Raw genomic sequence first — 18,543 nt, 5'->3', positions numbered from 1 at the left:
TAATTTTCTAATATAGTTTATAAACAACATTTGTATTTGTATTGAGAAAGCTTCCTTAACTGCCAGAATAACCAACATATATTTTGATTTTTCCCTGCCTCATTACTCTAATTTTTTTTCTTAATGTTATAGTAAGTCCAGGGTTTTGGTGTCCTAATATTTATTTATCAAGGCCTGGATGTTCCTCATTTTTCTAAAAAAATAAAGTTTATTGTGCCTTTAAGAGAGTCACTCTTTGCAACTAACTAAGCATCTACAAGAGTCTAATTTCATTTATATAGGAATCCTCAAAAATATTTATAATGCCCTTGAAGAAGAACTGCTACTTTCACGTATCCATGTGACTCATCTGGATTGTGCAGAAAAACAGAATACATTGTTGGGGTTTTTTCCTGATTATAATGAATCTTTAGGAAGTTCTTGAGTCTGGATGTATGAAAAGTTTTGTGAAACAACCTTTTTTTGTATATGCTTTGCAATATTCACTGTTTGCATGCATGGCTGATTTTCTAATACTGTTAATTGCCAAGCTCTTCATTGTAAATCACTCTTTTAGAGTTATGTAGCTGTATAGGTAGATCCGCCTAGTAGGTGGCTGGAATCTGCTTTCTGTATGCAAATGAGAGGATAAAACCTGTTTCCCTATAGTCAACCAAATAAACACTGCTGAGAATGTAATTACACAATATTGTGCCTGTAAGGAATCCATGAGGAAAGTCTAATTGGCCAGCAGGTGCTCAGAAGGTAACTGTTGATAAATATAGTAAATAGAAAAGGACTCTTCCTGGAGGGAAATGAAAAAGCAAATCAAATGGATTCAGAAAATCAGAAAACTCTATAACTCACACCTTTGTGACTGTGACCAAGACTTCAAAAGCATCTATACTGGTCACATGATGACATGTGTCCTACCAAACAGCAGTGTTTAATGGTTATCTGGCATACCTATTAAGAAATCTATATAATATCTCTATTTTTGCATATTACACATCATTTTGTGCTTACAAAATCGAAGGAGTTTCAGATTTATTACTTCCAAACCTTTTTCTCTTGGCAGAGATGTGAGTTGTATCAAAAATAAGGCACAGCTCAATTTTAATTCACGTGGCTGTATCTTGGTACCTTTGAAAAAAGCAGCATCCCTTTTGACTCTGTCTGGGCATTTATTACCTCCACAGGAGGGTTAGAAATACAACATAAAATGTAAACTGCACTAAATTTCATATCCCCACTTTTAAACAAAATAAAGCAGGAGGTCTTGATCATTCACACAAATGTATCCTATAGGCGATTATTGGAAATCATCAATTGTACTGGCCAAAATAATTTACACCACGAAATTCGGTAAATATATTAATCTGCCAAGAAGTTCCAATGCTAGTCCTTATGAAATATTTCAATGAAGGTCAAAACTTTCCAAGCCAATGAATTTTTCAGCCACCCTTTGATATTTGGTATTTTCTTTAGTTGGAGTTAAATCGGTACATAATATCCTAATTGCTACCTCTTTGAAGAAATGAAAGCTTATTCAGAGCTTTTATGTTCCCATGAGTTATAAAATGGCATTCCAACTAATTCCATTGATCATAAAAGACTCTGAGTGTGCTTGTAGGAGCAAAATGATTGATTTCACCCCTTTGTTGATTCATTAAACCAGTCACCCTTGTTTGTCTCATCAGGTTGATTTAAAACCACCTTTGTCATCTCTTTTTAAAATAGTTAATCTTTTCATATTTTGAACTTGATTTGGTATGATAATACAAAGTTGGCTATGTAATCCTTGAAAGAAAAATAATTTGTATTTTTAAAACACTGAAATTTAAAATATTTAAATTGCTATCTTTATGTACATTTATAATTATATGAATAATAGTCATTCTTCTACACATGTAGCTTGAAAAATTCTTATAACTAAAGTGACTTTATATTTTCAATCATACAGTGTTACTGGCCTATCAAACTTTTATTTTCAGGTATTTCTAAAACCAGGAATGTATGCTGCATGGCTATATAAACTTAACATTTTGTTTATAAGCCCAGAACTTAACATGTAAATTTTAGAATCTTATGTATTTTAAAAGTCAAATAGAGACTCGCTGTTTTTGCAACTATCTAGTTAAGTGAATTGTGTTAATATATTACACTGTTCCACATAGACTACCCAACAATTTATTTAGCTCACTAAAACTATGGTGTGATTTCTAAACAAGTTTAAACATGCTAAGAGAAAATACTTTAAATGTGTTGTTCAGGTTACTTAGCTTCTGTATCTCGGTCTTGCCATGTAAATACATAATTAAATCATTTGTCTTTTTAGCATTTAAATGTGATTTAACAAGTGTACAAAAAGATGAGGGACTCAAATTATTTTTATGAATAACTACAGCCAGAAGTGTACTGTACTTATATATTGATATTTTAATAATATCTGCATCATGAACAGGATTTGAGGTCTCAAAGAAGAAAAAAGGCTCTAGAAATTTCTCATCAGTGGTATCAGTACAAGAGGCAGGCTGATGATCTCCTGAAATGCTTGGATGACATTGAAAAAAAATTAGCCAGTCTACCTGAACCCAGAGATGAAAGGAAAATAAAGGTAATGTTGTTTTAGAATGTCAATACTAGATTTTATTGCTACAGTTTAATTACTTTAACTTAATCTGTAAGGATCATATTAAAAATATTAATGTTCCTGTTGCCTCTATTAATGTTCTCTTTGATTTGGTGCATTTCTTTGTATTGTGTTTTGTTTTAGTAAATGTATTGTATTAAATGTTATTCAGTTGACATAATGTTGAATGAATAAAATGTTTTGCTTTTAGACAATGTAAAATGAATTAAGAAATGTCATGTGTTTTCTGGTAAAATTGTAATTGACTTTGTGTATCTTTGTTCCAGATGAACTAATGACTTATCGGTATATGGACGACTTCTTTCTCATGTTAGCACATTCATTTCATCAGAGCATCTTCACACATCACTGTCAAATCTCTATAGATTTATTTGCATATTGTCTGAAGATGTGTTTTCCATTATTATTTTATTTTTTTGCTTCATTCTCTGTTGAGTTCCTCAAAACTTTAAAAGAAAATAACTTATTCACTTACCCTCTAAATTACATTCTATATGGATGGTCCCTAAAATAATGAGTAATCACTCCAATGTGGGTCAACCCTCAAAGCACCAGAGGAATCAGAAGAAAGAAAATGTTAGATCAATTTCATATTTTCTAATTAGAATGTCTAAAACTGAGCATTCAAATGATAATTGAAATAATATTTGGATTCTTGAGTGAGGATGACAGTGACACCTTCCATATTTGTAAATTTTGAAAGATGACAATAAAGGAACAACAGCCTATGAAATTTCTGAGAGAAGTGTTTGCTACTTGCAGGTTGGTTGATGTGGTTGGCTAACTGCCCTGGGCCCTGTATTGGTTTTGCTCAATAGGAAATTGATCGTGAATTGCAGAAGAAGAAAGAGGAGCTGAATGCAGTGCGTAGGCAAGCTGAGGGCTTGTCTGAGGATGGGGCCGCAATGGCAGTGGAGCCAACTCAGATCCAGCTCAGCAAGCGCTGGAGGGAAATTGAGAGCAAATTTGCTCAGTTTCGAAGACTCAACTTTGCACAAATTGTGAGTTGTTACTGGCAAACCCACATATGTGTTTGCAACTACTACTCTATTAACAGAGGCCTACTAACAACAACACAAAAAAATCCAGGTGCAATTTCAAACTACTTATGTGCATTTTGAAAGTGAGCAGTTTCTCTCACTTTGGGCTTCTGTAACACTAGTGCTTCATTTAGAAGTTTAAAACATGATAAATTAACAGCTAATAGGAAAAGCCCCCTTACCAGAAATGAAAGATACATCTTAATTTTTTTTGCTGCATCATTTTTCATAACATTGGCAATGTGAATTTGTCAATTTATCATACATTTACTTTACTTCAGTGTCTAATCCAGAAATATGTATTGCTTTCCTGAGATCATCCCATGCTAATTTTACTTTCTTACTGTATATATGGTAAATAACAAATATTTTGTGAAACATCTTATATCAACCTGCCTAAGGCCATATCCTATTGACTCAAAGAATAATAGTTTAGTCTTTAAACCTGGTTAACTTCTTAGTAGGTCACAATGATTATTAGAAAAACTTGGTGCCTAGCAAGATGGTTGGAAACTGATGTCAGATGAACAATACCATATAATGTCATTACAGAAATGGTACAAGCCAAAATGAAAAGGAATGACTTCTTTTTAACAACTGAATGGAAAGTTTGTGTTTCTCTCTTTCAAAAGGCAATTTAAAATTGTAATCTTGGACTTAGATTTTTATTTGTAATAAGGTACAAACTACAAAGATTTTCTGACAAACGCATTTTCTTTTCCTATTCCGGGTTCTTGTAAAGTGAAGAGGAATGAAGACAATCTGTAAATATCTAACAAAATACATCAAAAGACCAGATTATAAAAGTCTGGACAATAAGGCTTTATAATTATGTTGGATTGAATAATATGAAGCAAACAGACATTCAACCATTTTGACCTATGTAAATGACAAATGCATGTGGTTCAGCCCATAAATGAGATTTCTTGGGAAATTTTTATGATACTGTTGATTCCATTTAATAGGGCATATACTTTAAATTTGTCTAAGACAATTAAAATAACTATAAACGTATACAGAAAATATGCTACATATTATTATTATTTATTTTTATACTTTAAGAAAGTTCACTTATATACTGTTTTCTATGAAATCCAGTGACCCAAAGTTTAATAGCAGTTGAATATTCTGAGTAGTTGGAAAGAATAATCTAAAAAAGATTGAAACTGTATTACATTTTAAGTCTAATTCTAACTGATTGAACGTTTCAGCCTTTTATTCTTCATACTAGATGTTATGAACATAATATGTCATTAATCACTCAAGCTTACACTAACAGAAAACTGTATCTGCAGATGCAAAATGAAGTGAGAGATTAAAGCAACCATATAGAAAAAACTAATAAAATAGCTTTGTCTTGATTTAATAGGTCATTTACACACAAGTCCCCTGCTTTGAATGATCTGACCAACTCTTTTCTGCATTTCAATTTTCCCTGTCTGAATACACCCAGTATGAAGCATCCAATTTGTTAACAACCTAGTCAAGTTAAATTACTCAAGCTTTATGTTTAAATAAATACAGAATTAAAAATCTTCATAAATCACCCACTTAAAATGATGTATATCCCTAGACATAGCAGGCTCTTAACAAATATTTGTACAACATAATGATTGGTGAAATAAAAGAAAGATATGAGAAATGGTTTAAAAATTTAAAGTGAATTATAGTAAAATAATGAGATTTATTTTATTAAAAACTATTCTTGAGTTCTGTTTATGAAAATTTGAAAATTTAGGTCTGTATGATGGGGGCTTCTTTAATGTTAATTCTTGATTGTCCATGATGATAGATGTAATCCCAACATGTATGAATTATAATCAATATCACAATTATAATTTAATTGGATTTAGTTATAACTGAAGGATGATAGAATATAGGTAGATATGTAGAGTGATGCATAAATATATAAATAGAAAAAGATATATCCAAGATGTATCTTTGTATTCCACTGACCACAAATGTATTTGAAAAGTTGATTTCACCATACACATTAATTAGAATCTTGCTTCCCAGTGCTTTGACAATGGAATCACTTGAGATAGCTACAGGATAACAGTTTAAATGAGAAGTTGTGTCTGAAATAATTCTACCATGGCCTTCATGCAGTATAGATGGTCATAGCTTCAAAATTCCTTACCTCCCCTTCATTCTCTTTCTGTTTCTCTCATCTTTATTTCTCCTAACTGGTCCCTTTCTGATCTCTCTAGATATAAACTTGAGATTTGCAGTTAGTCTTCCATGTCTTGACAGTAGCAATTCAAGAGAATAGACAGCACTCTAAAGTGCCTAGAATTTGAGAACTAAGTTTAAAATGAGAAGTTAATTTTCTTTATTTCATAGATGAAGACTAAGAAATTGGCTAAGTGGTGTAAATTTAATGCACGTAAGTGTCTGTGTCAGAATTAAATATGACTGTAGTAAATCTCAGAAAAGCCCTGGGACTTTGTCTGAGGGAGCCATGAAGCAGCCCACAGCCATACAGGAGTGCAAACCAATGCATGATAGACTATATCAATAAACAGTGGTTCTCAGGACAAACTAGGAGCCCATTAAGAAGGGACAACAGACCAGGAAGAAGGCAGTTTAAAGAGTTCCCCATATATTCACCAGGGGAAAACTCTCATCCTACTTAGAAAATAAACATTCAGGTTTTATTTCCTATTGATTTAGAGACTAGGTTGCTCATTATCAAGCACTGACTGGAAACTGGACATAAGGAAATTTTTGTAGGATTCATTACAACAGCAGTGTCTAGTAGAAAGAACAATCTTTGCATTGGATAATCCTTAATTTAAATCCCAGTGACTTGTTCTACTAGCTGTATGATCATGGGTTCACCTTTTTAAGCCTCATTTTCCTCATCTACAATGGTAATAAGGATATCAGTGATGATGGAACAACGTAATATTTGTAAAACATCTGCTGCATTGTGAGCTCAATGAGTCAATGTTTTCTTTTTATTTCTGTACAACACTGAAAGATACATTATTTGAAAAACACAATATGTGGGGCTGGGATTGTAGTTCAGTGGGAGAGTGCTTGCCTAGCACAAGTGATGCACTGGGTTTGATCCCCAGTACCACATAAAAATAGATAAATAAAAGAAAGATAGTGTATCCATCTACAACTAAAAATTTTTAAAAAAACTAATATATTTTATCTCATTAAGAGAATTAGACTCAGCATGCTCCATTTGTTGAAAAAGTTAACAGATATATGATACATTTTTTCAGTGCTATTGCACATAAATTTCCATAATCCATGGACAGATAGTTTTGTCCAGAGTCACAGAATATTTGTTGGAAATTTCATGCAAAGCTGGTGACTCTATCAATGAAGGACATGATTCTATATAAACTTGCTGTTGGAGTTATATCTGAATTCTTATTTTCTACAGGAAGGTGAAGAGCAAGATAAGAAAATAAAATAATAAGGGCTCTGAAAAATTATAATACATCTTTGGTAAACTGCATTTGGCAGTTAATCTCAGATGGCCCAAGGAAATGCAAGCACAAAATTCCACAATAAGGATACCACCATAACTAAATGCTCATGTGGAACTTCTGTACAAAATAAACTCATGGACTAAAATTTACAATGAATGTGGAGAAATATTATTTTTACAATTGGTGTTAGCAGAAAATAAAAAATCAAATATACACATAAGGAAGTTAAAGATGAGAGGACAATCAGAAAATAATATTGAAATAAACATTTCTAATGTCCAGAAGTAAAAAGCAAAATAAAAATTTTCAAGGACAGGCCATTTTGAAAAGTTAACAGGCAGATATAAAAAAACAAAGTTTATAAATAAATAAAAATATTGAAATAAACAACTTTTGAAAAAGTGAATCCATAGGTAGAAAATAATATATTAATGAAAAGATGCTGAGAAAATTGCTTTGCTAAAAGTCATACAGGATGTGGATAATAGAATAAAAAACTTAAGCATATGCATAAAAAGAATTCCAGATTGCAAATATGGAGAGCATGGAGAATAGAAAATATTTTATATAAATGACTGACACTTAATAAATTCCAATTTGCATGAATCCTTAGGTTGAATAAAGCTCTACCAGTGTGGAACAAACAAAAGTGAATCCATACTTAGATAGCTCTGAATGAAATTCAAAACATCAAATGACCAAGATGGTATAATAAAAGCTACTGAATACAAAAGACAGAATACTTACAGGATAACAATATCCACAGCAGACTTATCATCAACAATAGGTATTAGAATATAATAGATGTTAGAAAATCTTTAAAATTCTAGGCTAAATTTCAACTTCCAGGTGAACTGTGATTTAAGAATAAAGGCAAAATGTATTCAGACATACAACTGATTTTATATAAAATAATACAATGAAAATTTATTATTTATTTACTCATGATGAAATAATTACTAAAGAATATGCTTCTGTAAAAAGGAAAATAAAGCCAGAAGGAAGGATAAAGATATAAAAAGCTATATTAAATTATTTTCACACTATAAAGAATATTTTTAAATATCTTGTAATTAACTACTAAAATTCTGTTCAGTGCTGCAAAGGAAAATACAGAGTACTATGAGAATGTAGAAGTTATTTGACCTCCATATAAAAAAAGATACAACAAATATGAGACTTATTCTGGGTGGCATCAACAAATATATCTTGTATATAATATGTTCAATGTAAATTATTATCAATTATTATGTTTCTTGAGATAAAAAAATGTTGTAAACTTTTAGAATAGTCATGTATATATGGCCTTTCCTAGGAAGGAGGAGCAAAAAATACAAATAACTTAGTGGAAGAAAGAAAATAATTGTCTGGTTTCTAAAGACAGCAACTTCAATTGTTTTGGATAGCCTATTGCTTCAAACACTAAGTATATGATGGTAAATTCAATGTTTGCCTAATAAGCTTTTCAAATAGACCATAGCCACAACAAGAATCCACCACTCTCTCTCCCTACCCCTGTCTACATTAATTGGCATCTACTAAGCTCTCCAAACATTAGTAAATTGCATTATCTTACATGTAGGTCAAATCCCTAGAATACATCTATGATTCTCCTTACCTTTTATATTAGTAATGCAATGTAAAATAGTTCAAATCCTGTTCAATCTATCTGCAAAATATATCTTTTTTCAGAACAATCCTTAATAGCTGCAATACAGAAATTTGCCTAAATATCATGGTCTCTTACTTGGGTTATTTCAATATCCTACTTGCAGTATTTTTTCACCTACACTATTCTTTCTGGTGAAGCAAGAAGACTCTATCCAATGCATAAATAAGGTTATATCAAGCCCCTGCTGCCTATTACCCTTTTGTTGAAATCCTATGAGTGCCTGTATGATCTAGCCACTGCCTGTCACTCTTGTTACTCAAACTTTATCTTCCTTTGTGCTATTTTACTACCATAGAGGCATAATAATTTTTCTTTTACACTTAAACACAGCAACTTCATTTCCATCCCGGGACCTAAGCACATTTTTTAAAATATTTATTTTTTAGTTGAAGTTGGATACAATACCTTTATTCTATTTATTTTTATGTGGTGCTGAGGATCAACCCAGGACATTGCACATGCTAGGTGAGCACTCTACCGCTGAGCCACAACCCCAGCCCCTAAGCACATATTTTTAATGGAATATTTTTAACCTAAATTTTCATGTAGATGTTATAACATACTTAACCATTTTTCCATTTTGGAACAATGAATATTTTACCAGGACTTTGGTGTATACTATGGATGTGTAATGTAAGTATTTTCTATTACAAAAATAATATATTCCTTATAAGGATACATTCAAAACAGAATTTGAAAACTTTTCAGAACAGCAATTTTTATTACCATTACTTCTGGAAGAGGGTATACTGAGGAAGGTCAAAATCACTGAAATTAAAACTGATGTTGAAGAGTGAATATGAGAAAGGTTTCAAAAATGTATTACAAAGGAAATCTTTTACTATATATGAGAAATTGCAATAAGATATTTTAACCTGAAAAGTACACATTTGCAAAATATACAAGTTCCTTAAAAGTTGATTGGAAGTTAATGTTTTTAATAGGTTCACTGTAAATGACACTAGAAATGTTATTTAAATTAGTCATTAAGTGAGTACCTTGGTAGAATGAAGATTTCTTTATACTATGAATATTTTCCTTAACTTTGTAAACAATTTTGGATTTAAACATAAAATTTACATCTATAAAGAGTTTTCTGATGAATCTAGTTTGATCACAATAATAACTTTCTTGAGTATTATTTTCAATGTCATTGAAATCTATCTAAGGATACATGCAAGAGATGGAAGACAATAAACTTCAACCAAATACTTCCCAAAGTATCTTGAGAGTTAGTCAAAAGAAAGTAAAAAAGTTCTATTGCTTAAAAAAATTGAGCACACATTAGATTAAGCAGTTTCCTCAATCTAGAATATTTCAGGGTGTTTTATATGTTAAATATAATTATGAATTTTTAGGAGGTAGATAGAGTCTACATACTTTCACATCTGGACAACTGCTCTAGAAATGGAAAAATCTCACTTCAGATTAATGATGGGATTCATGTTCACATGATGGTCAAGAACTAGTGTTCTTCAGAAAAAAAGTGAGAAATGTATCACAATACATTATGTTTCTTGTTGTTTTCAATCATCTTAAATGGATATGTACAAGCAAATTGATCACACATCTATTTGCTACCACCTTATATAAAATAATGCCTGAAGATAGATTTGGTGCTCTATAATGCATCTTTTTTTTTTAAATCTCCTTTCACACAACAAAAAGCAGTTCCATTTGAAAACTAGAAAAAAAATTTCTTTGTGTAATTGCCACTAAGATTTTTTTCTTTGCTTTGAAATATAAACAAATATTATCAACTACCAATGAAACATCCTTGGATAATTTGAAAACATTAATAATTTTCTGATTTATAGACAATATTATTTGGTAAATGGAACTGTAAATATAAAAGACTAATAATGTTTGCTAAGGGAAATGTTGAATCAGGAGTTGGCTACTTAAAGAATATTCCTCCACTCAGTTTCAGTTTTGTTTAACATATTACAAGGGTTAAGAAAGAATTTAGACATATAAAGATTCTATGTTTTTTTTTTAGATTTGTAATGATTACAATTGTTGCCATTGCTATAATAATGTTTTTGTTCCAGTCTCTAATTATGTAGTATAATCAATTTAATGGTAGTTTAATAAAGAGACATGTTTTTCAATAGAATCAGCTTTAACATTACATACTTGTTCTCTCACTTCAAATGCATGGAAATTCTGGATAAAATATAAGGTTTAAAAATCTACCTTTCCCCTTGGTGTCATAAATGTATATACTTATGAGATACTGAACTTGGATAGAGTGCCTAATGACTAAAACAAATATTTCAAGATCATTTAGGTAAATATTGTATGTGAACTTCTGCAAGATATAGTACAGAGATCAAAATGTAACTCCTGCCTAAACTTAGAACCTTCAAAGACAACCCTCATCATATGAAGGAGAATAAAGAAACCCTACCCACCAAGGAGAAAAGGCAATTTAATTTTTTGTGGGGGTGGGTACCAGGGATTGAACTTGGGGGGCACTCAACCACTGATCCACATCCCCAGCCCTATTTTGTATTTTATTTATGGATAGGGTCTCACTGAGTTGCTTAGTACCTTGATTTTGCTGAGGCTGGCTTTGAACTCGAGATTCTCCTTCTTCAATCTCCCGAGCTGTGGGGATTACAGGCTTGTGCCAGCACACACAGCTAGAAAAGGTTATTTTTTATTTGATAATTACATAGTATTTTTCAAAATTAATAAAAGCCCCCATATTTGGACTGAAATTTGAGAAAAAGTCAAAGGAAAAGTAAATATACTGATAAAACCATCATGATGAAATTAATGAATTCCAAAAAGAAAAAGATAATTCTAAATGTATTATAAAAGACAGATTTCTTTAGGAGTTAATGACACTTAAACTGACAACTGATTTTAGAGCAAAGATAAAATCCAGAAGGTGGTAGAACCATATCTTAAAGAATGATGATAGAAAAATAACCCCTATGAACATAAAATTGTATACTCATAGAAACCCTTTCAAGAATAACATTGAAGTAACAATCTTCAGACAAACAAAAACTGAGTTTATTAGCATAGATTCTTATTTAAAGGACATTGGGATTGTTTTTTAAGAAGGAAAATGACCAGAGATGGAAGATTTAAGCAGCAAAGAAGAAAAATAAGCAACAAAAATGGTAAACACATGGAACAGCCTTAAAGAAATATTTACTATGAATAAAATTACCTAATTTCTACATTAAACATAAGAGAACTAATGTTGAACATTAATGACAGCAACCTTGAGTAACATTGGTGTTCATCTGTTTTACCTTCAGCCTTTCTGCGTATTTCTTGTCTTTCTCCATTGATGGTACCTCCTTCTTTCCTCTAATGCTGAAATGCTGTGATGCTCAGTTCTTGGACATTTCCCATTTTCTATCTTTATTATATACGCCCTTCCATTTACATCCAATCTCATGACTTTATAACTAGCTATAAACTGATGACCACTACATTTTTAAAATCAAGAATATTCTTCTTCTCTGAGCTACTTTGGCAACACTGTCCATTTTTTTTAGGTAAAAAAATATCTTACCATACTTTCCTTTACCCATTCTCAACACAATAAACAAGGACATCATTTGAAAATTTATATCAGATATAAATCTGATCAAACTGCTTGAAATACTCTTCCCTCATCTATTCACAATTTTTCTTCCATTTTTGCCTTGAAGTCTTTACTCAGAAGTGCTCTTGGTGAATCTCTTTCTCTGACATCCCGTGCCATACACACACACTTCACCAATGCTTTCACCATTAATCACTTTCTTCATAAAATCCACTACCAAGGAGGTTTTTAGTATTTCCCACTTAATCTGAATTAATTATTTATTTTCCTCACTAGAATGAGAACTCCAATAATGCAATAAATTTTGTCATTTTTCCCCCAGTGCTCTCTTCTTAAAACCAATAATACTGACTAAATACCCAATATACATATATATGTGTATATATGTTAAGTTCATTAAATAATAAAGCAATTTTAATATTCTTTTAGTGCTCAGAAGGACACATTACATTTCAAAATTCAATTTTAAAGCATAATTTTAAAGTAACCATTAACTGCAGAAAATTTCTGAACAGGAAAGGGAGAACTACATACATAAACTGAGATGAAGTAAATAATCCAAATAGGAAACTAAGGTTTACAAATATTAATTGAATTGTCTAGGTGTAGTAATTAACTATATTGACACAGGACTTTAGGATTTCTGAATCTTTTTAGTTTAAAACCACTAATGCACATGAAATAAGGTGTCAATTACACTTTAATATTCTTTAACTTAAAAAAAAATTATCCAGAAGATGTATCCAACATTTTACCACATAAATAAATATTATCTCAAATAGTTGGCTCTAAATAATGCACTAAATGAAAAACATTAGGATAGATGTGTCAAGGAGGTGGGGTTGTAGCTCAGTGGTAGAGCTCTTGCCTCGCACCTGTGAGGCAGTGTGTTCGATCCTCAGCACCACATAAAAATAAATAAATAAATAAATAAATAAATATATAAATGTGTTGTGTCCATCTACAACTAAAAAATAAAAAAGACATGTCAAACTGGATTGACTATTCCCAATTATTTTATAGTTAGATCACAGCTACATTAAGTACCTTGTATTGTTCATTAAAGTTGTGGCAATGGACTACAGTAATAATTTACTGTTAAATATAAAAACATAAGAAAAAATGTTACCATTCCTATAGTGGTGTGCCAAATTTTGTTATGAGTTGGAACTGTATCATATTTTTCAGGCATTACTGATGTCAGATATATTATGAATTATATATTTTTCAGAAATATTGGATATAAATCCAAAATTGATACATTATTGATAATGAAAATTTTATCTAATTTATTGGTAAAACTAGAATATAATTTTTGACATAAGATAAAGTAACTTGTTTCATTGACGTTAATATTGTCTTTCTTTGGAATGCCACAAGGCTGAAAAAAAAGACTAATTTGATAGAACTATTTTGAAATGATTTGTTATTTATTTTGAATAAGTAAATTAATTTTATCTTTACTTAGTAAAATAAAAATGGTTATAATATCAGTTATTTTATTGTATGAAATTACAACATTCTGCAATATCAGATATTCAAGACTATATCTTTATAAAGGCTATCCTTAATCTTCATAGAAGCCTAACAGGACTAAAATCTGTCAAACAACTTGCCTACATTCTCATAAAATTAGGGGCAAGTGTTCCCACATGAAAATAGAGTTTTATCAAATTAACAAAGAGTTTTATTAATGTTATTTTCTTCGTAGCATTGGGTAATGGAGGTAATGTGAAATTCCCAGAAATAGCGAAGATGAAGTGAAATTGGACCCTTACTGAAAAATGATAAACTTGAGTTTTATGTTGGATATATTGAGTTGTTACTTCTTTCATTAAATATACATTTTTCTAGTGCCTTCTATGTGCCAGACAACACAAAACATAAAATAACATTGGAAAATCCATAGTACACATACAAAGATGTAATATTTGACAAATATAACTAATACAATGAGTAAGAAAAAAAGAACAAGAATTTCTACACAGCAATTTGACCTGTTGCAACACAACAATAAAAAGTGTAATTTTCTCCAATCTAAATTTGCTTTGAAAATATGGAACACCAGCTGGAAGGGAGCTCAGATGGCTTTTGCAGAATTGGAAATATCCTTCTGAGCATGCCCAAAACAAATGGTTAAAAATAATTAAATCACTGGCACCATCTGTGAATCATTCCAATTTTCAATGATTACTTAAGACTCTCATTGTATGGAACATATTCTGAAAACAGATGAATAAAATTAATTCAAGTATATAGCTTTTCCAACTTTGAATTTCACTAAAAATGAATTACAATTATTTTCAAGTTTGCTAAGTTATTTGATAATTCTTCTGTCCTCCTTTATGAGACAATATTTTACACATTGATATGTTTGAAATTTGTTTTATTTTAGAAATAAAAATGAAACTTCATTATAAAATGATTTTGTTTGAAAACATTCCATTTTTTTACTGTTTTATTTAATCTTTTAAGTATAGTTCAGTATCCATTGAGTAACAATTTTCTAATAGAAAACTTAAAAGTCCAACTTGATTGCATTCTTAAATTTAACATCATATTCTATAATGAACAACTTTAAAAATTATTAAATGACTAATTTTACACAGTAAAAAAAGAAATCTCTATTTAGTAACGACAAATTTATTAATAAAATATACGTGGATTATATGAAAACAGAGAGGTTGTGTCCACACAAGCTTAAGATATGCAAATTAATTGATAATTTAGAGATACTGTTAACTGTTTATCTGGATAACAATGCATTGGTACTTGTTGCCAGAGTAGATTAATTAGGAAAGTTTCTAGTAGTTCCTTGAAAATAATATTCATTATAGTGTCTTCTTAACTAATAGAATGTCTATGTGGCAAAAAGCGATATATGAATTGCTCAACAATAGAGTTGACTATAATGTTTATAATGCCTTTTGTGAAACAGACAATATTCAAAATTTGTTAAATGATTACTATCTAGGCAATAGATATACATGAAGCATGTGAATGATATTAATCACACTGTATTTTAGTTTCTTAGTTTATAGATATATTTGACTATTTCTTATGTGGAAAATCACTATAACAAAGCTACATCCATTCATATATTATCTTCCTTAGTGGGAAATGGACTTTTAACTGCCACAAATTTACACAATGTTTTCCATATCAGTGTCTTTGCATTTGTGTTTCTTTTGAATTGATCCCGCTTTTCTGCTCTTTGTTTATTTTGTTTTTGCTTTTTTGCTGATCTCTGATCATCTTCCAAGATGAAGAGTGAATATAACTTGTCTGATGTCATTCACAATATTTTCTCTATCTGCCAGGTTTTCGCTTAAAATATTTATTGCAATCTTATATATTTATATATTTACTTGTTTATAATAAGTTGTTTTCTACAATTTGAATGCAAACTGTATAAATGGAGGGATTTTGTCTCTGTCTTGAACCAGTGTTTTCCAGTAGAGAGAGTCTGGCTCAGAGCAGGTACACAATAAAAATATGTTGAATGAATGAATGAAATTAGCATCTTCCTTTTGGAATTCCTTGCAGTTTTAAGTTATTTTTTTCTGTATTCTTAGTCTAGTGATACCCCAATGCTAGTCTTCAGTGGTTGAAAGTTTTCATTGGTCCACAAGGAAAGAATAAACACACAAGCGTGTACACACACACACACACACACAACAAATTTGAGCTTTTCATAGAGCTAAATTCATATAATAATTGTCATTTGTTATATACTTGTGGCCTTCTACAGTTTGGAAGGTATTAAAATGATTTTCTACTTTTAAACTTTTTTTATTATTTTCTTACTGTGTTCTGTACTATAAAAAGTAAAGGGTGGAACTTTGTGAGGTTTCCTAACATTTTTTGGTGATATTTTTATTGATCAATGCAATAAAAAGTTTTCAAACCATCAAGTTAGAGAAATTTATTCACATGAAGGGGCAATATTCCTGCCAAGTTTCTGTGTTGGTTGCTTGAAGCTTTTAGAATGAGGAAGGGAAAGCACTAAAAACCCATCATCACCTCCAACTTTAATGATCTTTGGGGCAAAAAATACTAGTCCCACAAGAGTTACTCACTGGAATGAGATGCTGGAATTTTCTTTTATTCTCTGTAAGGAACAAATACAAGAAATATATAGAGGATAAAATTAGGGTATCACAACATCTGCCAAATATATTTTCTGTACAAACACAAATAATAAATGTACCAAAATAGTATTTGTTTATATTTTCATCCTCTGGATTTAAAACTGTTTTTGATTGTTGCAGTGATCTAAAGAACTCATAATAGTATTGTTTGTTAATGCTGTTTAGATTCCAAAAGCTAAATTTGTTTATTTTAAAACATGAGAGCTACATTTACTGTGCTTTATCCAATTTGAAACTGAAAGCATGAAGATTAAATAAAAAAGACTGGGCAGATGCTGTGCATTTAGGTTAATACACATACTTTCTTTATATTCTTCAAATAGCTATAACAAAAAAATATTTAACACAGTTGTTTCTAGTTAGCATTATTTTAGTTAATATTTAAAAAATACTTCGATACAAAAAGTATGAAAACAATAATATGACAAGTATTGAGTGGAAAATTTTTTTAATTTGACAAAATACTTTATTATAACAGTTTTTATAAAAAGATTTTGGGAAAAAAGTTATGTCTAAGACTTCGGGTAATTACCATTTTAAAACATATGATTGAAAATGGATCTGAAACTGATCATTGAATATTATTTCTTAGAGTCAAAACTTGTAAATTCACTGGGAAGAACAGTAGGGATTAATATTGAGATTCTTGTCATGTGAAATACAGTGATAATTATTAATTGGAATATTAACAGAGAACAAACTACCTCAAGAGGAGATAACATGATTGTAAACCATAGTTCATTAAGTGAAGGTGTTATTCTGGAAACGCTAAGAAAGTATTGAGTATTATTTTTAGTAATAGAATTTTTTTTCAGTGCTTATAACCTGGTAAAATAAATTATATGAGGAAAATACTATTAAATACAATAGTTATTGTATACACAGCAATACATCATTTATTCAGAAGACAGATGAACATATTTATAACTTAACTGGAATCAAGAAAAGTATTTTTTTTAAAAAAATACCTCTGGATTATAAGTTCATTTTACAAAGTTCATAAGCTTACTTGTATTTTTATGACATGACTCTTCAAGTTCTTTTTTGAAAATCTTCTTATTTTGCTCTGATTTTTAGAGATTACTCTAATGAACTTAATTAGCTTCTTTTTCTACCCCTACTAGAATAGAAACCAAAAGTAAATGGAAAGAATAAGTGACCAAAACAATAAATAATAGCTGCAATCCACTAAGGCAAAAAGAGTCTAGATTTTATAAGGAACACTTGGTCTTCTGGAAATCTTTAGCAGAAGACAACACAAATGCCAAGGGGTAGGGAGTGGGGAGAGGAGAGAGCAAAAAATAATCTGTCCTTATTATTGTTTAATGGATTTGATTTATAGCTATATTACTTGTTTTAGTGATTTATACACAAAGGTAAGAAAATCATTCAATCCTTGCCTATATTTAAAAACATTCAAATACATCACAATATATGGCACATTAGCTCTCTAAATCAAACTACTGCTACCAACTGAACTGTACCTCTATGTGTATATCTATGTGTACATGGGCACACATGCATTTATCTTTTTATGTTGCATATAAGCTTATTTATATAGTTATACATGTTTAAATACAAAGTTTGTAAATTATACACTTTTATTTTGAGAAAATGACTGCTGAACTCATCATGGTAGTGATATTTTTAGTTTATTCTCCATCTTTTATTCACATTCCCCAGAGTTCTGTTTTGTAACTCCCTATGTTTTATTGTAGGCATATAAATTATTGGAAATATTTAAAGGAATAGAATGTGGGATAATAAACACATGTTATTTGGAATTTGGTCCTGTAATTTTATAAATACTATTATTTATAAATCACAAAGTTACTATTGTTCCTTCTAAACAAGGGCATTTGGAAGATGGCTAAAACTATTAAGACAAAAAGGAAAACTCTTCTGCTTAACAAACAGCAATTAAGAACACATGGGAACCTTTGAAGCTATCATTTTGAAACTGCAAACATGCACTAGCTGTCATTTTATTATTCTTAGCTAAATATCTACTTTGGCTTGAGTATTTTGTCT

At 30.4% G+C, this 18,543-nt stretch overlaps 1 protein-coding gene across 6 annotated transcripts in view; it reads left to right on the top strand.

Annotated features, from left to right (window-relative positions):
• The window catches only part of DMD (dystrophin), a gene marked incomplete at its 3' end in the record, with an annotated part of 2,539,585 nt that overhangs the window by 1,290,257 nt on the left and 1,230,785 nt on the right, over nucleotides 1-18,543 (top strand). For all 6 annotated transcript variants that reach the window (XM_081277777.1, XM_081277778.1, XM_081277780.1 and 3 more), the window contains 2 exons: nucleotides 2,444-2,596; nucleotides 3,451-3,633. In XM_081277777.1, coding sequence (XP_081133903.1) covers nucleotides 2,444-2,596; nucleotides 3,451-3,633 — 336 coding nt within the window. The remainder of the gene's footprint in view (nucleotides 1-2,443; nucleotides 2,597-3,450; nucleotides 3,634-18,543) is intronic.

Source organism: Spermophilus citellus (genome assembly GCF_964194105.1).
Source record: "Spermophilus citellus genome assembly, chromosome: X".
Classification (NCBI taxonomy): Eukaryota; Metazoa; Chordata; class Mammalia; order Rodentia; family Sciuridae; genus Spermophilus; species Spermophilus citellus.
Note: the sequence above shows the minus strand (reverse complement) of the source record. Positions and strands in the feature narration are given on the sequence as shown.